We start from the raw sequence: 18340 nt of genomic DNA, 5'->3' as shown, positions 1-18340 counted from the left end.
TTTTCAGTTTTTAAAAACTGATAATTTGTTTGATACAGCCTCTTTTCAAAAACAATTTTGAAAAACATAAACTGCAATCAAACGGACCCCTAATATAGGGAGAAAAACCTCCTTCAGGGTAGAGAGGTCCCCACCGACAAAGTAAAACTCCCTTCAAGGGAGGAGCCTCTATGGAGACGACCGAGAAGCTAACTACTATTGTTGGGATTTTCATTGGTTGGATCATTTTCATCCTGCCACTTTTTTTCTTAGCTATAGATATGTTTACAAATTTTTCTTAAAAATCTTCATATTTAATAAAATAAATTTTGATTTAGATGATTGTTTAAGCCACTATCCAGCGCTAATTAGAGCTGGTTTGATTACTATTAGAATTTGAAATGCCTAGTTCAACACAAAAAACTAGCTCAAGAGTTGATGGTTGTGCTACCTTTTATAATTTATAAAGATTATCTAAGTAATATTTTTAGCTAATATGAGACTTCAAACACACCCCTCACACCAGGATGGCAGGATCGGACATCTGGGGCATGAAATTTGCAGGACTTACATTTTATGGGTGACCCAAATATTAGAGGTCTCTACAAACAAACATATCTATGATAGACTCTCATACCATATTAGAATTTGGGAAGTCTAACTCAAACCTAAAAGTTAGCTCAAGAGTTGAGGGTTGTACTACCCTTTATAAAGGCTATGTATGTCATATCTCGAGCAAATGTGGAACTTCTTACACACCACTCACGCCCAGAGCTGGAAATTTGCGGGTGAAATTTGTAGGACTGAACATATGTGGGATTACCCAATATGAGAGGTCTTCAACCGCAAACGATTATATGATAAGCTTTGATAGCATATTATAATTTGAGACGCTTAGCTCAACCCACAAACTAGTTCAAGAGTATTGCTCTTTTTTTTATAATGCAATCTATGTCACATCTCTAGTCAAATATGAGAATTCTAACAACTATTACTTGACTCAACAAAATGTGAGTTATGTTGGATTCACTTGCTTTTTTGAATATGTGGTAGGTCAATCTCAATAGGCGGGTTCGCTTACTTTGAGAGCTCTGGCAGTAAGAATTGATTCTAAAAGGTTCAAACATAAAATCAAACACACACTAATTGCATTGGAGGGTAAACCAAAACATACAATCTCCCATTTGAATATTGCAAGTTTAATGTAAAATCAATTCTAATTTCTTAGTAAACCTAGATCATCTCAAGTGAATTAATAATGTTAAGTGAAATATTGTGTATATCTCTCTTCATAAATATTCAAAGAGTCTCACCCATTTAATATAAAGTTTCAACTTGAAATAACTTGAGAGAGTTCCCTTGAAAAAGCTTCAATCTATTTGTATACTATTTGGCCTTGGCTCTTTCTGATTTGTTTTGTTGTACGTTATCTGTCCCATGCACGAGATTTCTGGTGAAGGAGGTTCTTGATTATAAATCTCGATGCCATTGTCGCCAATACTATCCTCTAGCTTTCTACGAGCTTCAACCGGAATCATGGGTACGACAGGTTTGGAAAATCCCATGCCACCATGAAGCCTAACCCACTTGGTTGCGTTGTTCTCTGGACTTGATTTGTGATCCCTGCCTGAGCTAAATGGATGGTTTTGAAATTTCTTAGCTAGCGCTCGAGTTGCTTTCGGGAGTATCTTCAAGATCTTGTTGCGTCTGAGCTTAGGTTGTTTGATCTCCATGACAGGAGTTGAGAGATTGATCAGAAGAAGCTGCAAGCAAAAGGGTTGGAATTTTGATAGCGTGTGTTCTTCTATTTGAGTGGGACTCTCTTTATATATCTAGGATTGTTGACCAAGGTTTAAGTGAGAAACTGGTAGTACTTCCAAAGAGAGGTTATGACATTTGAATTGATAAATATTAATTTCATTTTGTCAACAACGTGGGGATATGTTTGGTCAGATAAAGACTACAATTATTTGTATTCATTACAAATTGTGAAACACGTTGCGCCATTTTTAGAGATAAATGAAAAAAAAAACACATGGTGTCGTTTATGCACTTGACTTGATATATATTTCTGATTTGTTAACTTTCGATCTAATCATCATTCGATCATTACCAGTTGTTTGAAATCAAATTCTAAATTACATGTAGTTTACTCTTGAACGCGTTTAATAGCAGTGGTAATAGAGAACAGAGTGTTCAATTGATTACCCTGACCAGCAACCAGAACAACACATATCAATTATTCACTCAAACCATTTCCTTCAAGAACACTTCTATTTCTGCCATTAATAAAATTATAAATCATCCCATCAAGTTCAAGTAAAAAGAACTTCATACAGGACCTTAATCAGCTAAAGCCAACATTCATCATCAGGATACAAAATTAATGCCAGCCTCAAAACTAAAATGAATAAAGCACACAATTTTTAAAATAAATAATAAGACCCTCATTTCCTATCACTTACAGTAATTAGCAAATAATACCAACATTTTATAGTCTTACTAGAAAGTTCTCTTATTTGGCTTATAGATGTTAATGATGAAGCTGCTTCTACAAAGGGCGAGAGACAAATCCCCTGGCAACCATCTTCTCCACCAACTCTTCATGCATTTTAAGCTGTCCAGCCTTCCTCAGCAGCTCTAGAACATTTTCATAAACTTGCAGATTTGGTTTTAGGCTTTTTTCTTCAACCATCTCCTTCATCAACTTGTAGGCATTGTTCCAGTGCCCCTTTTCACAGAACATCAAAATCAAAATGCGGTAAGTGTTCACGTTAGGCTCCACTTGATTCTCATCCATTTCCTTCTTCAATTTCAGAACCATGTCAATAGATTTCGACTCAGCAAACATTCTCATCAGTATATTATAAGTCAATGTGTTGGGCAAGCAATTCAGTTCCTTCATCTTAGCATACATCCGATGAGCGCCATTCACATCATGCAACTTAGCTATGCACCCGAAAATTGAATTGAAAGTGGATGAATTAGGAGCAACCCCTTTCTTAACCATCAAGTTGAGAACTTTCACAGCCTCTTCAAGATTCTCATCCCTACAATGACACTCAATCAGGAAATTATAGCCAATAGTATCAGCAGCACAATTGAACCTCTTCATCTGATTGAAAACCTGTAAGACCTTTTCAGTCCTTCCAGCTTTGACATGAACCCGCATAAGACTATTGAAAGTAACCGCATTCGGATTACAACCTGCATCAATCATCTCAGCGAAAACATCATGAGCACGCGTGATTTGCCCGCATCTACACAGTGAGTCAATCACAATGCTGTAAGTATGAACATTAGGCTTAATTCCAGCATCTTTCATGTCCTTGAAAATCTCTTCAGCTCTTTCTATCTTCCCAGCCCTGCACCACCCATGAATTAAGCTAGTGTACAATATCACATCAGGTTCAAACCTGTCCTTCACACTGTCAAAAAACGATTGAGCTTCTTCCGCTCTACGCTTCCTACACAAGCTACTAACCACAATTGAAACCGCAACCTTGTCAGGGGCAACACCGTAATCTTCCATCCGGTTGAAAGCGTGCACCGCCTCCGCCGCCAATCCTGCTCTCACGTAGCGGCGGATGAGGACGGAGAACGTCTCAGCCGTTATCTCAACGCCGCGGGTCTTCATCGAATCGATGAGGTGCCACGCGAGGTCGAAGTGTCGGAGCTTTCCGGCGAGGTCGAGCATCTCGATGTAGGGTTCAGGCGAGGAGGGGAAATTTTTTAGGGAGGTGGCCCAGTTGAAGAATGCGAGGGACTGGTAGAAGGGGATCCCGTGGCGGATGGCGCCGCATTTCTCGATGACGCGGCGGGCGGTGGAGGGGGAGATTGGGTGGGCGGCGGAGAGTCTAGAGAATTCGAGGGCGAGGTCGGGGATTGTGAGAGTAGGTGAGGGTGGCGCGGCGTCGGGGTTAGGGTTTTTGCGGTGGTGGTCTTTGATCGCTGTGTGGAACTTTTCGGCGATGAGGTCATGTTGAGGTGAAGCTGGAGAAGAGTATAGTTTGAAAGTGGTGGGTGAGAGGGGTGAGAGGGAACGGTGCAAGCGTACACTTGATTTGACGAAGAAGGCCATGGATGACACTATGTTGTTGGTGATTAACGTGCTTTGAGTTCAGTTCAGAGTGACAGCAACAACTGGTTCTGGAAGGCGCAGTCGCAGTTCATTTCCTCCGGTTACTGAAGCAGGGCTGAGTTGTTGGCGGAGTATTAGGTTCAATTTTTCTTTTTTCTTTATGTTAGAGCTGTTTGGATTAAAGGGCAAAACTAAACCACCACCCTAACATCTAACAACACCATCCCATATTCCCTAATTTCCAAAAATACACTCTAGACTTGCTAAATTGATTTTTCTTATTCAGCAAGCTAAAATGTTGTATAGAGTTTAGTTCCCTTTGTCCCTTAACCATGAGGGTTGTTTGAACTAACCTCCTTCAACAAGCTAAAATGTTTGTGAATTAACCTCTTTCTAAACTAACCTCCTTCATCCCTACAACTTAATTCCCTACTAAAGTTAAAGTTTGATTGTCCGACCTGGCTACCTTTCAATAATCTAATGAGCTTTGGATCAAAGGCCCCTCTCGATTTCACCCTCTTCATAACTCTTATTCACACCCAAAAGATGTCTTTGATGACAGACTCAAAAGCCCAAAACACATCTCCGCTGAACTCTCACCGTCGGTTTATGATCTAAGAGACAAGACTAAGGGGTAGTTTGAGCGAAAAAAACACGCTTTGAGGTGACACCAAAATGTACCGCATTCTATGTACCTAATGTACAATGCGAGACACAAAATGTACACCGCAATTTTAAGTGCGAAGCATATATAACTACCACAAATTAAAATGCAGGAAATAATTTAAGGGATAGTACCACAGTGATGTAATTGGAGTATTTTTAGAAACAGAAAAAGAGGAAATGAAGTATATCAATGTGGACTAACAAGGTGTAGCACAACTGATAGATAGTTGAACTCCTTAACCATTTACCGCAAATTTGTTGGGAGAGACATATCCACTTAATGTGATTTCCGAACCTCAAAGGATTAGTCTCATGGTCGTTAGCGGTGAGAAAACCTTAAAAAGAAGTATATAGATGTGGGAGTAGGGGGTATTTTTTGTTTTTGGTCAAAGTCGGAGTAGGGTATTAAACATGCACGAAAGAAGATGGCAATTGTGGACCAGATATCAAATCGGGCCCATATCCCATAAGCCCATCACCCCAAAGCCCAGAGAATTGGAGTTGCGGTTGACCGTAATGAAAAAGAAAAGTAGACCTTCGTCTAATCGCTAACGATACCCGCTCTGACTAATCGCTTACTATTACGCGTATGTTACGACCAACAGCACTTTTGTCGTGACAATTTCTGGTTTTATATATTGAACTCTCCACTTTATTTATTTATTTGAAAAACAGAGAGAAGAAGATAGTGAACAAGAGAGTAGCGACTGGAGTGAACCAAAACTTGATAACTGAAAGTTCATCTGCTTAGGGTTTTGGAGCGGTTTCAATTGTACTCGATTTCAAATTTTTCAATGGCGAAAGGAAAGTTCACGCATACAAGATCACAGGGGAAGCGATGGTCGACGGTTACGCTCGTTGCGTCAATGCTTTTCATGCTCACACTGGTTATTCTCTTGCTCCTTGCACTCGGCATTGTTTATCTTCCAACTACCGACGACGATTCTCCGATCACGGATCTCAGTTCCTTCCGGCGTAGAACCTCTCAAAGGTAACTGCTACGATTTCTCTTCTTCTTCTGTTTGATTTTGATTTGTAATTTGTATGTTCATTGAGTAGATTCTTCAGATGAATGTGTTTAATCTTTGATAATTGAGTTTGTTGCTTCTGGAAATGGTGACAGTTTGGAAGAGAATCAGGAGCAGTGGACCGAAATTCTCTCCTGGGAGCCGAGAGCTTTCATTTTTCACAATTTCCTGGTTAGTTTTCGTCCTCTGCTTGTGGATCTGTTTCTCTTCCTTCTTTATCACTAGAGATTACGTTACGTGCCTGTGACTGAGTATTCAAATTTTCAGTTGAGGCAACTCGGTGTTTTTCCTGGATCGTGATTTTTTTCACCTTTTGGAACAGTTGAGATTGAGATTATTTTGTTCCTTCAATGTTTTCTTCAAGTGTTAATAGAGTGCTGTGCCGCATCTAAATTACTGCATATATGTGAAGCAAAATTGTAGAGCTGCAATTGATGAATGAAACTTCTATAAGAATAGGCTAGATTCACAGAAAACCAGATTAGATGAACATCTAGGTTCTTCTAGTTTGTTTGATATGAAAGGAAATCCAGGTATTCATACATGGAAATGGAGTATTTAGATTGTGGTAAACTTGAACTTGCTGAAAGACTGAGAGTTTTAGCAAGAGATCTTAATTTACTTCTTTAGATTCTTGCAGTTGTTGTAAGCCTTTGAATTTTATATTGTATGAAAATGAGCTATAATTCTGGCTATCTTTTGGAACAGTCAAAAGTAGAATGTGAATACATGATCAATCTTGCCAAACCTCACATGGCAAAATCAAGTGTTGTTGATAGCCAGACTGGAAAGAGTGTAGAAAGCAGGTTTGCCTTTGTCCCGTGTTTTTTTTAATATTCCAATCATTGTTGATCATATTTTTGTTGAGATACTGGTTGCACTGCATTACTCAAGATGTCGGCTGTTTGTAGGGTTCGAACTAGTTCAGGAATGTTTTTGAAGAGAGGAAAGGACAAAGTTATCCAGACTATAGAAAAAAGAATTGCTGACTTTGCCTTCATACCAGTAGGTATGACTTCTTATGTGATACCTATATCTGCCGGCTTATCGCTTTCCTGTTATCCTATTTTGCTCATTAATTTTAGTTTACTAGCATAATGTTTGACTGCCTCAACAACGCTATGGATATGCAGCTAATTGTTTGCATTTCACATTGAGTAGAAATAAAATTTGTTGTAGGAGTTCTTCTAAAGATTTGCATTTACCAGCATACTTCAGTATCTCACTTCTCTTGATATGAGTTTTCATGCCATATGGCTTCCGCTTGATGGCCCATGGAGCCAATGGCTACTTTCTCCGGAGTTTTATAGTAATGAAAAGAAAAATTTAAAGAATGAAACTGGTCTATTTTCTTCTTTTGAAAAATTTATTTAACGCCTTGTAGGTTTGCGGTGGAAAAGTATGATAATCCACCAAAAGGCAATTGATTAGTCCATTGTAGATTAAGAGAAACACAAAAGTTTATCATGTTGACAATTTTGGACATTTCATACTTTGTCATAATAAAGTTAATGATGTATAAGTTTGCATATTTTTTAAACTTATTGTTTGCGTCTAAGTAAGTCCTTTTCCTAGATAACCTGACCAACAATGAGTGTTACCTTTGTCTTGATAGATAAGTCATTTGCCTAGAACCCCTTTAATCCTGTATTCTCATGTTCTGCACAAGGTGAATTTATGAAGTTATTTACCACATTGGTTGTAAAAGAGATAAATGGATGGGTGACTGTGAAGTAGTTAACTTTCTCAACTAATCATTGTTATCTTCTTCGATTTGATACTCTCACTGATTTGAATAAGCTTAGCATTTGGATCCATAGGAGTCCACAAGCTTTAAGAGTGTTTCCTTTAGGATGTCCATGGCATGCTTGCTGTGGGAAATCATGATACCACCCCTGGATTGTCCACCTATAGTCCCAAGAACTATCAAATTTCCAAGATCTTTTGTTTGAAAATGGTGACAAAGATGTTATTGTACCTGAGATATGCTATGCTGATAAGTGATAACCCTGTGGTGGCTATGTCATTGGTATACATGATGGTGTAAATGCACCCTTGGATTGAATGGTAATAGATAAATGGTGTGGTTAGATTCCGTCTTTGTCATACTTTGCTCTTGAACTGTAGCGCTAAATCCATGGGTTGTCATGCACACTGGGGATCATGATGAAGAAAAACAACAATGTGGAGTTGAGGTGCATGCCCCTCATTGTTCATGAAACTTCCATGGGTCATAGACTGTAATAGATGTTGATTGACAGTGGCAAATGGTGAATGGTGGAAGACATGGCCGGAAAATGTTGCTGGAAAAACATTGTGGAAGAGAATGATTGGAAACCAGAGTGAAATACAATTTACCAGGAAAAAAGTTCACTTGGTTACGCATAAAATATGGTTTACTTTTTGTTAGGCTCTAGCTAGATTCCATGTGAGGGAAGAGTAAATGAGAGAATCTTTGATGAAACCTGTGTAACCATATGACAGAGAGGTAATATGTAGTTGGGAAGTAAAAAATACAAAGATCATATGTATGCTAATTTTTGTAATTACAAGATCATATGCATCACTGCTAAAGTAGCTCTAAAACCTATGTAATTGTCAATTTTAATATTTTTCTGTTAGCACTTTGTACCTGTTGATGTGATTGAATACTTAATATTATTTCTCATTCACTATTGATCAACTTTAAAATATGCAGAGAATGGAGAAGGACTTCAGGTTCTTCACTATGAAGTTGGGCAGAAATATGAACCTCACTATGATTACTTCCTTGATGAGTTCAACACTAAAAATGGAGGCCAACGTATTGCTACAGTTCTTATGTACCTGTACGTTCTTATTCTCTTCTCAACTATTGGTTTTGCATTGTGCGTTGTGATGGATGGTGTATTGACGATTTTACTTGACGTTTCTTTCTGCTTCTTATGCAGTTCAGATGTTGAAGAAGGTGGTGAGACCATATTTCCTGCTGCCAAGGCAAACTTTAGTTCTGTGCCATGGTATAATGATTTATCTGTATGTGCTAAAAAGGGTCTATCAGTGAAACCAAAAAGGGGTGATGCTCTGCTGTTTTGGAGCATAAGGCCAGATGCCACACTAGATCCATCAAGTTTACATGGTTAGAATTTAGAAAGTATTCAAAATTGTCACTGGTTCAGACTGACTCAATTTTGACCACATTTATCCATTAGTCTTCTTTCTGCATATAGGTTGCAGATTGGGCCATATATATACTGCTGCTGTTTAATCTTCTGCATGCATCCTCTACTTCCACCCTCTATAAATATAGAGACCTTATGTTGACAGCATTATTGCCATGTCATTTAACTTATTTTTCTTTTTCAGTGGAAATTAAAAGCTGTACCGGACATACCATTTTTTACTCGCAGGTTAATTTTGTTTTCAGGAAAGCTATGATTGGTAAAGTTAATTAATTTATCTTTGCTTCTAGGTGGTTGCCCAGTAATTAGAGGAAATAAATGGTCTTCAACGAAGTGGATGCATCTTGAGGAGTACAAAGTTTGAGCCTCGCCTGCGCAGGTACAGCTTGAGACCTAGGTTAAGCCTTAAAACTCAGGGTGAAAAATTTAAAGATACTTTTGTATCGAAAATTAAATGAGAACTCGTCCCTGAACACCCATTGCAGTGTAGCCATTTAATTTGTCTTGTGAAATAATTGAATGTGTTTAGTGATGTACTTCCTAGTTATGTAATTGTAATTGAGTTTAATAACTAAACATACAGCTACACAAACATACATACTATCTTGTCATATCATAACAAAATTAAAATAAGAGACTAAAAAGGTAAGATGGAAATGTTATTGGACGTTTGTGTAAAATTGTTTACAATTTACATAATCACTGTATACTAATTAAACACTGCACAAAAAATCTTTAAGCTTGAATGCTTTCCAGAAGTCAAAAAAACTTCCTATCCTTGTTTCGCAAGCACCCATCTGATATCACTCTATCTGTCTCACGGGAGCACCTAATTGTGATTGTTGGATCCTTGAACTTCTTCATTTAATATTCATGTTAAATACCATTTGAGGACCTAATGATTTTATGTTGCAGGATACACATGGATTATTACATGGTGAGTAAATCATAATATTTCTATTGGAAAAACACAGGTTTGTTCAAACTCGATGCATTACTACGCTACATACTACCTAGTGACATTTTACTTCACTTAGATATGCCAGCAGTTTCCCCGTGTAGCTGAAAAAAATCCATTCCCCTAGCTCACGAATAATCTTTGCATTGCGGATCCTAGAGAAAAGAGAGATGCGGAAGGAGAGTAATTTCAGTTGATGATACGAATTGCTATTTTTGTTTTCGGTTCCCACTAGGGTGGGGAAGTAAGAAAACTGGTCCACCGGTGGACCAGGGGTATTTCAGATATTACCTCTTCCTCTCTTTCTCCCTCCCACTCCCCCCTCTCTCATAGCCTCCCCGACCACCACCGCTTCTGCCAACCATCGTCGCCTCCATCGACAACCCTTCCTCCACCGCCATCAAGCATCAACCAAATCTGGAAATAAAGATAGACATCAATTCCTCTGACCGCATCGCAACTCCTTTTACTGGAATTTATTTTTACTGGGTTGGGTTCAGAGAGAGGTTGAAGAAGAATCTTGAAGAAGAAGAAAAACCCAGATCAGAAGCTAAACAGAGTTAATTTCACAATAGAAGAAGCAATTAGCAAAGCCAATTAATAGTATGCCATGGTTTTAGTTTCCCAATCCCAAACAGAGAGTTACCTTTAAACGGAACGATTCACGGGACATGGGCATATACCAAGTTCTCAACGAAGCCAGTGCTCTGAGCAACACTTTTCAGAACCAGATAGACATCAATTCCTCTGACCGCATCGCAACTCCTTGTTGCCAAAGATCCAATTGAAGGGTTCAGTTCCAAACACAAAAAAGACAAGAAATTTGGAAAAAATTTCACAGACCCAGATCCGTTCACCATTGCAGATATAATTGACAGATTAATCCCAAAAGATGGTCACGTGAAGATGGAAAATGGGAGTACCTGAAGTGAAATCAGAGAGTGAGGTCTGAAATATGTTCTTCTTCTAAATTCTTCTTGCTTCTGACAAAAAGGAACAAAAAGATGAGAACTAGAAGACCCTCTGCAAATCAGTGAAGCAAAGGTTGACAAGATTGTCGAAGCTGTTGGAAACTTCGACTCTGTTGTAGTTGTCGACGATGCTCAGGAGCACCAGCGGGTGAACCACCACCTTCTCGATCGGTCGAGATGATACTTGCTGCGTTTTTATCACATCCTGGAAGCTCTTCTTCTCTCCCTGTAGATCTGGGTTCCGATCTCACCTGAAACCCTTGCTCCTAGATCGGCGTTTTGTTGAGTTCATCTTCCGCTTCCATCGTCGTGTACTCGTAGATCTGCATCATCCCCTAGATATTCTCCCTGATCTGCGTCCTGAGGTCCAGTGTGGAAAAGAGGTTGAGGTCGCCGGTGTGGAAAGGAGGTTGGGATGGAGGAGGATACGATAGCAGTGGTGATCGTTGTGAAGGTGGATACGGTGGTGGCAGTGGTGGTCATCGAGAGGGTGGATACGGCGGTGGTTACTGTAGCCAAGGATATCTTTCTAGTCTTTAGATTATGTTTACTTTTTTACCCTTTTGAGTATAAATGAATCCTAGCCACTCATTCCAAAGAATATTCTTAGATCCTAAATCCAATGGTGTATAATCCTGGTCCACCGGTGGACCAGTTTTCTTACTTCCCCACCCTAGTGGGAACCGTATGTTTTCATAGTTTCAAACGACGATGATATGTATATATTTCTAAATTAAATACTGAGTTAACGGTATATTCTGTTTTTTGGATAATGTAGAGGGGCCTAAGCCCAAGAGTTGCCTGTATACATGCCATACATGTTTTGAAAATGAATTGAAAAGAGTTCTACATACGCATCCAATCATATCACTTCATTTTTCATTTAAAATAGCACCATTAGCGCAATTTGCCCTAACTCATAGTCTCATACCATTATTCTAATGAAGTTCATAAACATTGAAGAAAAATTAAATTTAAGTTAAAACTGATTAAATTCTTTTGATGTACATTTGCTTAACATGTGTACATGTACCCTTTTCTTAAGGGGCGGGGCGAGGTAAAGTAAATGTAAGGAGCTGAGGGATATTCCTCAAATCAAGATTGCTTGAAATACTCAGACCCTGAATTTTCCCTTAAGAATTGCTATGTCAGGTTGCTTGCTTGGTAAAAGGAATAAAAGCCGTCAACTAGATGATAGCTCAGTCGCTTCCTTCTTGAGACTGGCCTGCAAAGATCTGTAAAATGTAGTAAAATACTATATGTAACTTACATATAACACCATATGCGATGTACTAAGATGCACATTGTAATATTAATAAGATGCCGAATTTAAAACTCCAAATTGGCCAAAGAGAATACTTTTTGTAGGTAAAATTAAACTCTCCACTTGAGACATTACATGTAAACTCATTGATCATATACACAGCTAAGCAAAGGAACCATTTCTCTACGAATAACTGGTTTGAAAAAAAGTTATAAAAAAATGACCAAATTAAAAATTGTGATACTAGGTAGCAGGACAATTGTGATACTAGGTAGTGTAGGACAATTGGAATACATATATCAACACTATTATTAAACAATGACTGAAATTATTATAGAAGTCATATTGCATACCTACGAAAAAGTTTCTTTATATATTTTTTGGCTTATTAAAATATGCAAATTAAAAATATTTTTAAGACAATTTTAACTTCCTCAAAACTAATTGTTTTATCAGAAAAAAACCCGACCAAACAATGTTAGATTTCTTTTTTTCAAATTTAAAATTCTCAATATGCAAAATCAATTGAAACCTATGATGCACGGGTACTCCAAAAATCGCATTGTACCCGTAACGGGTACGTACCCGGTACGGGTACGCCGTGGGTACGTACCAGGTACGTACCCAAGTCCACCCAAAAAAAAACTGGGGTACGCTTTTGGGTACGCCACGGGTAGGTTTGGGTACGCCCGTGGGTACTCCGGATACTTTTTAAAAAAAAAATTGTTCAAAACTACCTCGTTTTTGTTCCCTGATGATGGAGAAGGGAATGATGACACCATTACTGTTTGAGAGAGCTTTGATTTTGTACTGTTGGTTGTTGAACAATCTATCGTTTAATTGTTTTGTTGTGTTGACCAATCGTATTGTCTCTTTTGCACTATTTTAATTTGTGTTACTGTCTATGTTGAACAATCTTATGTTATGTCTCTTCAATGTTACTCAATCTTATGTTATGTTTCTTCAATCTTAAGATTATCTATGACGGTATGTGTTTGAAGATATATGTTAAGGTATTACATATTCTTTTGATGATTTTCATTAGGTTGTGATGGTTTTTATGTTGGTCTTTCATATAAGTATTGACCATTAGGAGATTTAATATTTTTAATTAATAATATTGTGGTAGAAAACATTTTATTTCTATTTATATATATATATATATATAAAACTGGAGGTACCTGTACCCTGGTTTTTCAAAAAATGCCGTACCCCGTACCCGTATCCATGCAACATAGATTGAAACTCTTCCGTACTCAGAATCAAGTTAAAAAGAAAGCCCACTTAGGAGAATAAAACTTGTTTTCTCAATTCACAATACCCAAATCCAAGATCAAGCACTCAACTACTCTGAACATGCAGTGATCAACTATGTCACATACTCACACATATCAACGGATTGTTTGCTTCAAAGTCACTAAATAATAAGTTTAGGCACACTTTTTGTTCCTTTATTATGATTTATATTTATATGCGCTTTTGGCCTGCCAATAAAGATTTTAGTAAATATAATTTTCTAAAATTTTTATTTGATTTAGTTAAGTCTCCATTAGTTTTTGTTCATAAAAAAAATTCTCCAAACCTTATTTTTCCATCTCAAATTCGTTAGGAACCCCTAACTACGTAAGTAAAAATAAGGATATAAAGTTTTTTAGGTAAAGAGATACTTTTTTTGGTACAAGAAGAAAGCAATAGAAGCAGAAAAAGGAAAAGAAAAAACGGGCTAGCCCTAGCCTACGGTCTCACAAAGGAGACTCCCATCGAATCAGCCAACAACAAACTACCCATGCCTACTGATGATAGACTTGATTATAATAATTTAAGGATGGAATTCAAGTAAGAAATTAGTAAACCAAAATCACGCATTGATTAAAATAGAGGAATAAAAATGTAATTAAATCTGAATTATGTTTTCCGCAAATTACTAGATGGTGTCAATTTTCATATTTATTCTGTTTACACTAACATGTTAATGTTGTTCCTCGTATTTTAAAAATTTTAACTAACAATTGTGATGGGAAAAAAGAGGTTCAGCCAAGAAGTTGGATACGAAGGCCAAACCTGGTATGTATGAATATGAATGGGACCAATGGCTTACACGCACCCTCATTAGAATTTTGAACGCTTTGAGTAAGAAACCTTCTCACTGCCAATTTTACGAAGCTGGTCCAAAATCTCATCAAAGTCTACAGGGGGTTGGCATGAGAAGTGCACCTGCTCCCCTGAATGGGGATGCTGAAACCTACATTAAACAAAGGGAAAAACAAACACACCAATCAAGTTTCGTGAATTATGCAAATAGAATGAGAGCTAAGGTTTAGCTGGTAAGTGAAATAGGCATTTATCATCTTTACCCGAGAGTCAATGCGTGAAGGCAAGGCCTATCCAAGGCAGAAACCATTTTCATAATTCCGCTATGCAAACTTGGAGGTGTTCGGAGCCGTAGCAGTGACATGATCATGCTTTTGGTCCCACCATATACCTCATCACCCAGTAGAGGAACATTCAAGTACTTGGCATGCGCACGGATCTAAAAAGCAATAAATATGGATTCTTAATACGATAGCAAATTGTAGCAGAATATGCTTTAAAAAGTTGCATTTGATGGTATTTTTTCAAAATATTGGTAAGTTAAAAAGAGGATCAGTTTTGGAGTCATTAGGAGTATAGTGAGGAGAGAACAGGATCTCTTGAGTAACATGAGAAATTGTATTCTTTTCCAGTCCTAAAACTTACGATTCATAAGATAGTGCGGCATAGAATTGCATGATACACAACTTCTTTCCAAAGTTAAGTACCATAAAGTACCTGATGAGTGCGCCCAGTTTCCAACTTCCACTCAACCAATGCACAACTTCCTCCAGCAAGTGTCTCAATTACTTTGTACCTGACATATGGTAAATAATCAACTTTTAGATGAATATAAGTCCTTAGCGTAGCACTTGTTATGAAACATTAAATATACCTCATAGGCCTTCCATCATGTGGAAGAAAGCAAAAGCAGCACAATGACCAACAACTTAAATTGATTTTACAAGGTGAGATCTTCAACTGTTTCCTTTAAATTCAATCATTTGATTATAAGAACAGAAAATCCCAAAGCATGAAATATCTTCTAGCCATTTGTCATGGATAATTACTAGTTACATAAGTTAAATTAAATCCACAAGAAAGTCAATTGGTAAGGCACCTGGACTGAATAATAAATTCTATATGTACGACCCACATATTTAAAATTATACATTTATATCAATACTCTAAGTCTCTAACTGATACATTCTAAATTTCACAATAGTCAAATATGACCAGAAACAACTAATATAATTAATATTAGTAAATAACTAAGTATGAATAAAGTGTAAAAGGATAAATCACCTACTAGCAGCATGACGGGCCTTCATGGAACTAGCTGGTCCAGTTACAGCGGTCATACGAATCCGATTATTAGGATCACGGCCAACTGCAACCTCAATTCGCCCAGCAACTGGAGTAGGTACCCCAATAGTAAGACTAACATAGACCCTCTTGATAGTACGTAGCTTGAATTGTTCAGACAATTTCTTATGAGAATGTTCATCCTGATATGGAAGAAGACAAATGACAAAGAGTGCAAAGGTGAATGTTAAACTTTTGAAGCACAAAATATTTCCATTCTTTATTGAAGCTGTAAACTTGTGATAAATTTTGAGAAAATGTAAGAAGCACCTTCGCAACAACAAGTAATCCACTTGTGCCTTTGTCCAATCTGTGTACGATTCCAGGGCGAATTGATGCCGCAGACCCTTCACAAGAACTTGCCTGGAAGAAGCTATTCAATTCATCATCAGAATCTTCTGTATATGCAAGAGCGTCCTCGTTAGAAAATTCAGCATTTGGAAGGTTGCAATGGTGAAGAATGCCATTTACAAGCGTCCCAGATGTATTGCCAGGTGCTGGATGCACAACCTAGGTTAAAGACCAAAAAATGAAAGGGTCAATGTCTGCATTTTGAGTTCGTATCCAACTATGCCTTCTGAAAAAATCTTTCATGATTAGAACAATTGATTAAGAAATATAGAAACTGAAACTCCACAAACTTAACAGCTAAGAAATTCCCGCAGATTAATGCAACTTCACATCTTTTTCTACACTTTCCTTTCTTGTTTTTCTTTGGGGATGGAAGGTTGGGGAAACAAGGCAGAGGTGTTGCTAAAATAAGTTGAACAGACAAAATGAGCCAAGCACATGTTGACATGTAGCAAGCTTTTGCAGCCAATGGGTTCATTTAAAGGTCAGGAAAAATAATTTTCAAAAACAAGAAATCCTGATAGCACAGAGCTAATTATTTTAAAAATCCCTTACACATGATTATTTTTGAAATCCCAAATTTAATCATCAAGTATACAGCTCCTGACGGTTTAAAAATTAACACAAATAAATTTCTAAACCTAAAGATAGAAGCTCACATTGTCCACAATATCCTTATGCACATGGATAATTTCAGCAAGATAAAAACAACTTGGAACTAGAGGCTTGGAATTACCATGTGTGCCGGTTTATTTATGACTAGCAAATGCTCATCTTCATAAACTATATCCAAAGGTATATCTTCTGGCACAGCCCTCAAACTCTGCAACTCAGCAATTGTACACTTGATCTCATCACCAGATTTGACATTGAAAGAAACCTGCTCAAGCATCACCACTTAAAAGCTGATGTAATCGATCTATGCAGCTCAACCACAAATTAAGAAGTAAGGGCCAGACAATATTGACACCAACCAAGAGAAAAAGGACCCAAGTCATTTCAAATGAAAATAAAAATAACGATTACTTAATAAAAAACGCTGACCTCATAACAACTCAATAAAGCAAAATGCTCTGGTTAATACTCCAATTCTTGAAATAAACAAACAAAAACCAGTATGTGAAAAATAAAGACGAGAATGTTTCAGAATCATCTCATAATCAATATATTATTTTTTTCCCTTTTGAATATGTAACGCAAAATACATCAATCATTCAACACAGCTGGTTATTGACATCAATGGATGATATACTGATATGATAGATTATAGATTATGATTTGATAGAGTCTTACCAAACACAAGGTGAGGAATAATTTAGGAAAGCATTTTAAGTTAATGGTGTGAAGAGTATATGCTTATAATTGTACAGAGAAATGATTATTGGTATGATACAAAACCAAAGAATTCTACTTTTGAGATATTAATAACTATATAAACCTTTTATTTGCCAAAACTTGCAACTTTTAATCAATTTATCGTTCCTTCTTTGTCTGATCATAGCAATTCCTGTGATTCTTGTCAAATGCATTCGTAACATATAGCACTCCTCAATTGTACAAGAGTAACAAGACAATCACTTAGAATACTTAACTTCAAAATGAATACTCTTCCCCTAGTGCAATATTGACCTATTGGCAGGAATCTATGATAAGTTATGTAGGTCTGTAAATTGTGTTAAATTCTTGTTCATATGAGTGGTTAAATTGGATTAAATCCAGCTAATTTTCTGTTTCAAATTCTTGATCTGACTATCTGAGTACATCACATGATTTAATAAGATTGTTCATGTTGCTACTTACTATTATACAAATTCATGTAAATATCTTATGAACTTGTACAAAAAATGTTGTATCACTTTAGTCAAATTAACAGTGTACGAGTCAGTGTATGATTTCACATGATAAATAACCACTTAGTTCTGTATGTTAGACTCATACTTCTCAAATTTAAGGCATGTAATTGCAATTCCACATTTCCACGCAGCAACATACAAAACGAAAGCAGAAAAGAGCTTCAGAATCGATTCACCGTTGAGTTTTAGCGTTTTACCTTATTAACAACGCGGCCATTGACATGAACGAGTCCAGATTTGATACTTGATTGCACGCGAGCTCTACTGATTCCATTGATGCGAGTAGAGATCCAACTATCGAGTCTAGGTTTTCCAGATCCGATTCTGTTATCGACGATCTCCTCCAACTGCACGCCGGCGTAATTCGCCCTTGGCTCTCCGCCGTCACCGGAGTCGGAGTTATCGGCGAAACCAGAACTAGCTCTTGCAATGGCGGAACGAGATTTGGAGTTGGTTGCAGAGAAAAGGAGTGAAGGAGAAAGTGGTGTTTGGAATTTGAATGCTCTTGGCGTGGAAACGCGGCAATAGCCACTGGAGTGAAGTAGTATCATTTCTATTCAGTTACGCGGCGTTATCTTTTTCATCAAATGGTT

At 37.4% G+C, this 18340-nt stretch overlaps 3 protein-coding genes across 10 annotated transcripts; 1 reads left to right on the top strand and 2 right to left on the bottom strand.

Moving 5' to 3' along the window:
* Positions 1 to 2234: 2234 nt before the first annotated feature.
* LOC130727854 (pentatricopeptide repeat-containing protein At1g20300, mitochondrial) lies at positions 2235 to 4259 on the bottom strand. Its single transcript, XM_057579121.1, has one exon. It carries the CDS (start codon positions 4058 to 4060, stop codon positions 2531 to 2533), a length of 1530 nt encoding a protein of 509 aa, XP_057435104.1. The 5' UTR covers positions 4061 to 4259; the 3' UTR covers positions 2235 to 2530.
* A 1061-nt stretch (positions 4260 to 5320) lies between these two features.
* On the top strand, positions 5321 to 12993 carry LOC130727852 (probable prolyl 4-hydroxylase 3). 3 transcript variants are annotated; one of them, XM_057579120.1, is made up of 9 exons: positions 5321 to 5717; positions 5850 to 5925; positions 6463 to 6560; positions 6666 to 6763; positions 8453 to 8582; positions 8685 to 8872; positions 9206 to 9294; positions 9831 to 9852; positions 11890 to 12993. In XM_057579120.1, exons 1-7 carry the CDS (start codon positions 5521 to 5523, stop codon positions 9277 to 9279), a joined length of 861 nt encoding a protein of 286 aa, XP_057435103.1. In that variant the 5' UTR covers positions 5321 to 5520; the 3' UTR covers positions 9280 to 9294; positions 9831 to 9852; positions 11890 to 12993. The 3 variants fall into 3 exon arrangements, with proteins under 3 accessions (XP_057435103.1, XP_057435102.1, XP_057435101.1); XM_057579119.1 differs by lacking the exon at positions 11890 to 12993 and having other exon boundaries at positions 9831 to 11695; XM_057579118.1 differs by lacking the exons at positions 9831 to 9852; positions 11890 to 12993 and having other exon boundaries at positions 9206 to 9491.
* On the bottom strand, positions 11802 to 18340 carry LOC130727851 (RNA pseudouridine synthase 2, chloroplastic). 6 transcript variants are annotated; one of them, XM_057579113.1, is made up of 8 exons: positions 17945 to 18340; positions 16631 to 16774; positions 15814 to 16053; positions 15484 to 15686; positions 14917 to 14995; positions 14463 to 14638; positions 14170 to 14350; positions 11802 to 12079 (listed from the first exon to the last, which is right to left on the bottom strand). In XM_057579113.1, the coding sequence occupies exons 1-7, from the start codon at positions 18296 to 18298 to the stop codon at positions 14218 to 14220; spliced, it is 1329 nt and encodes a 442-aa protein (XP_057435096.1). In that variant the 5' UTR covers positions 18299 to 18340; the 3' UTR covers positions 11802 to 12079; positions 14170 to 14217. The 6 variants fall into 6 exon arrangements, 5 of the variants coding, with proteins under 5 accessions (XP_057435096.1, XP_057435097.1, XP_057435098.1 ...); XM_057579114.1 differs by having other exon boundaries at positions 11802 to 12069; positions 17945 to 18321; XM_057579115.1 differs by having other exon boundaries at positions 14213 to 14350; positions 17945 to 18321.

This window comes from Lotus japonicus, chromosome 1, assembly GCF_012489685.1.
Source record: "Lotus japonicus ecotype B-129 chromosome 1, LjGifu_v1.2".
NCBI lineage: Eukaryota > Viridiplantae > Streptophyta > Magnoliopsida > Fabales > Fabaceae > Lotus > Lotus japonicus.
Note: the sequence above shows the minus strand (reverse complement) of the source record. Positions and strands in the feature narration are given on the sequence as shown.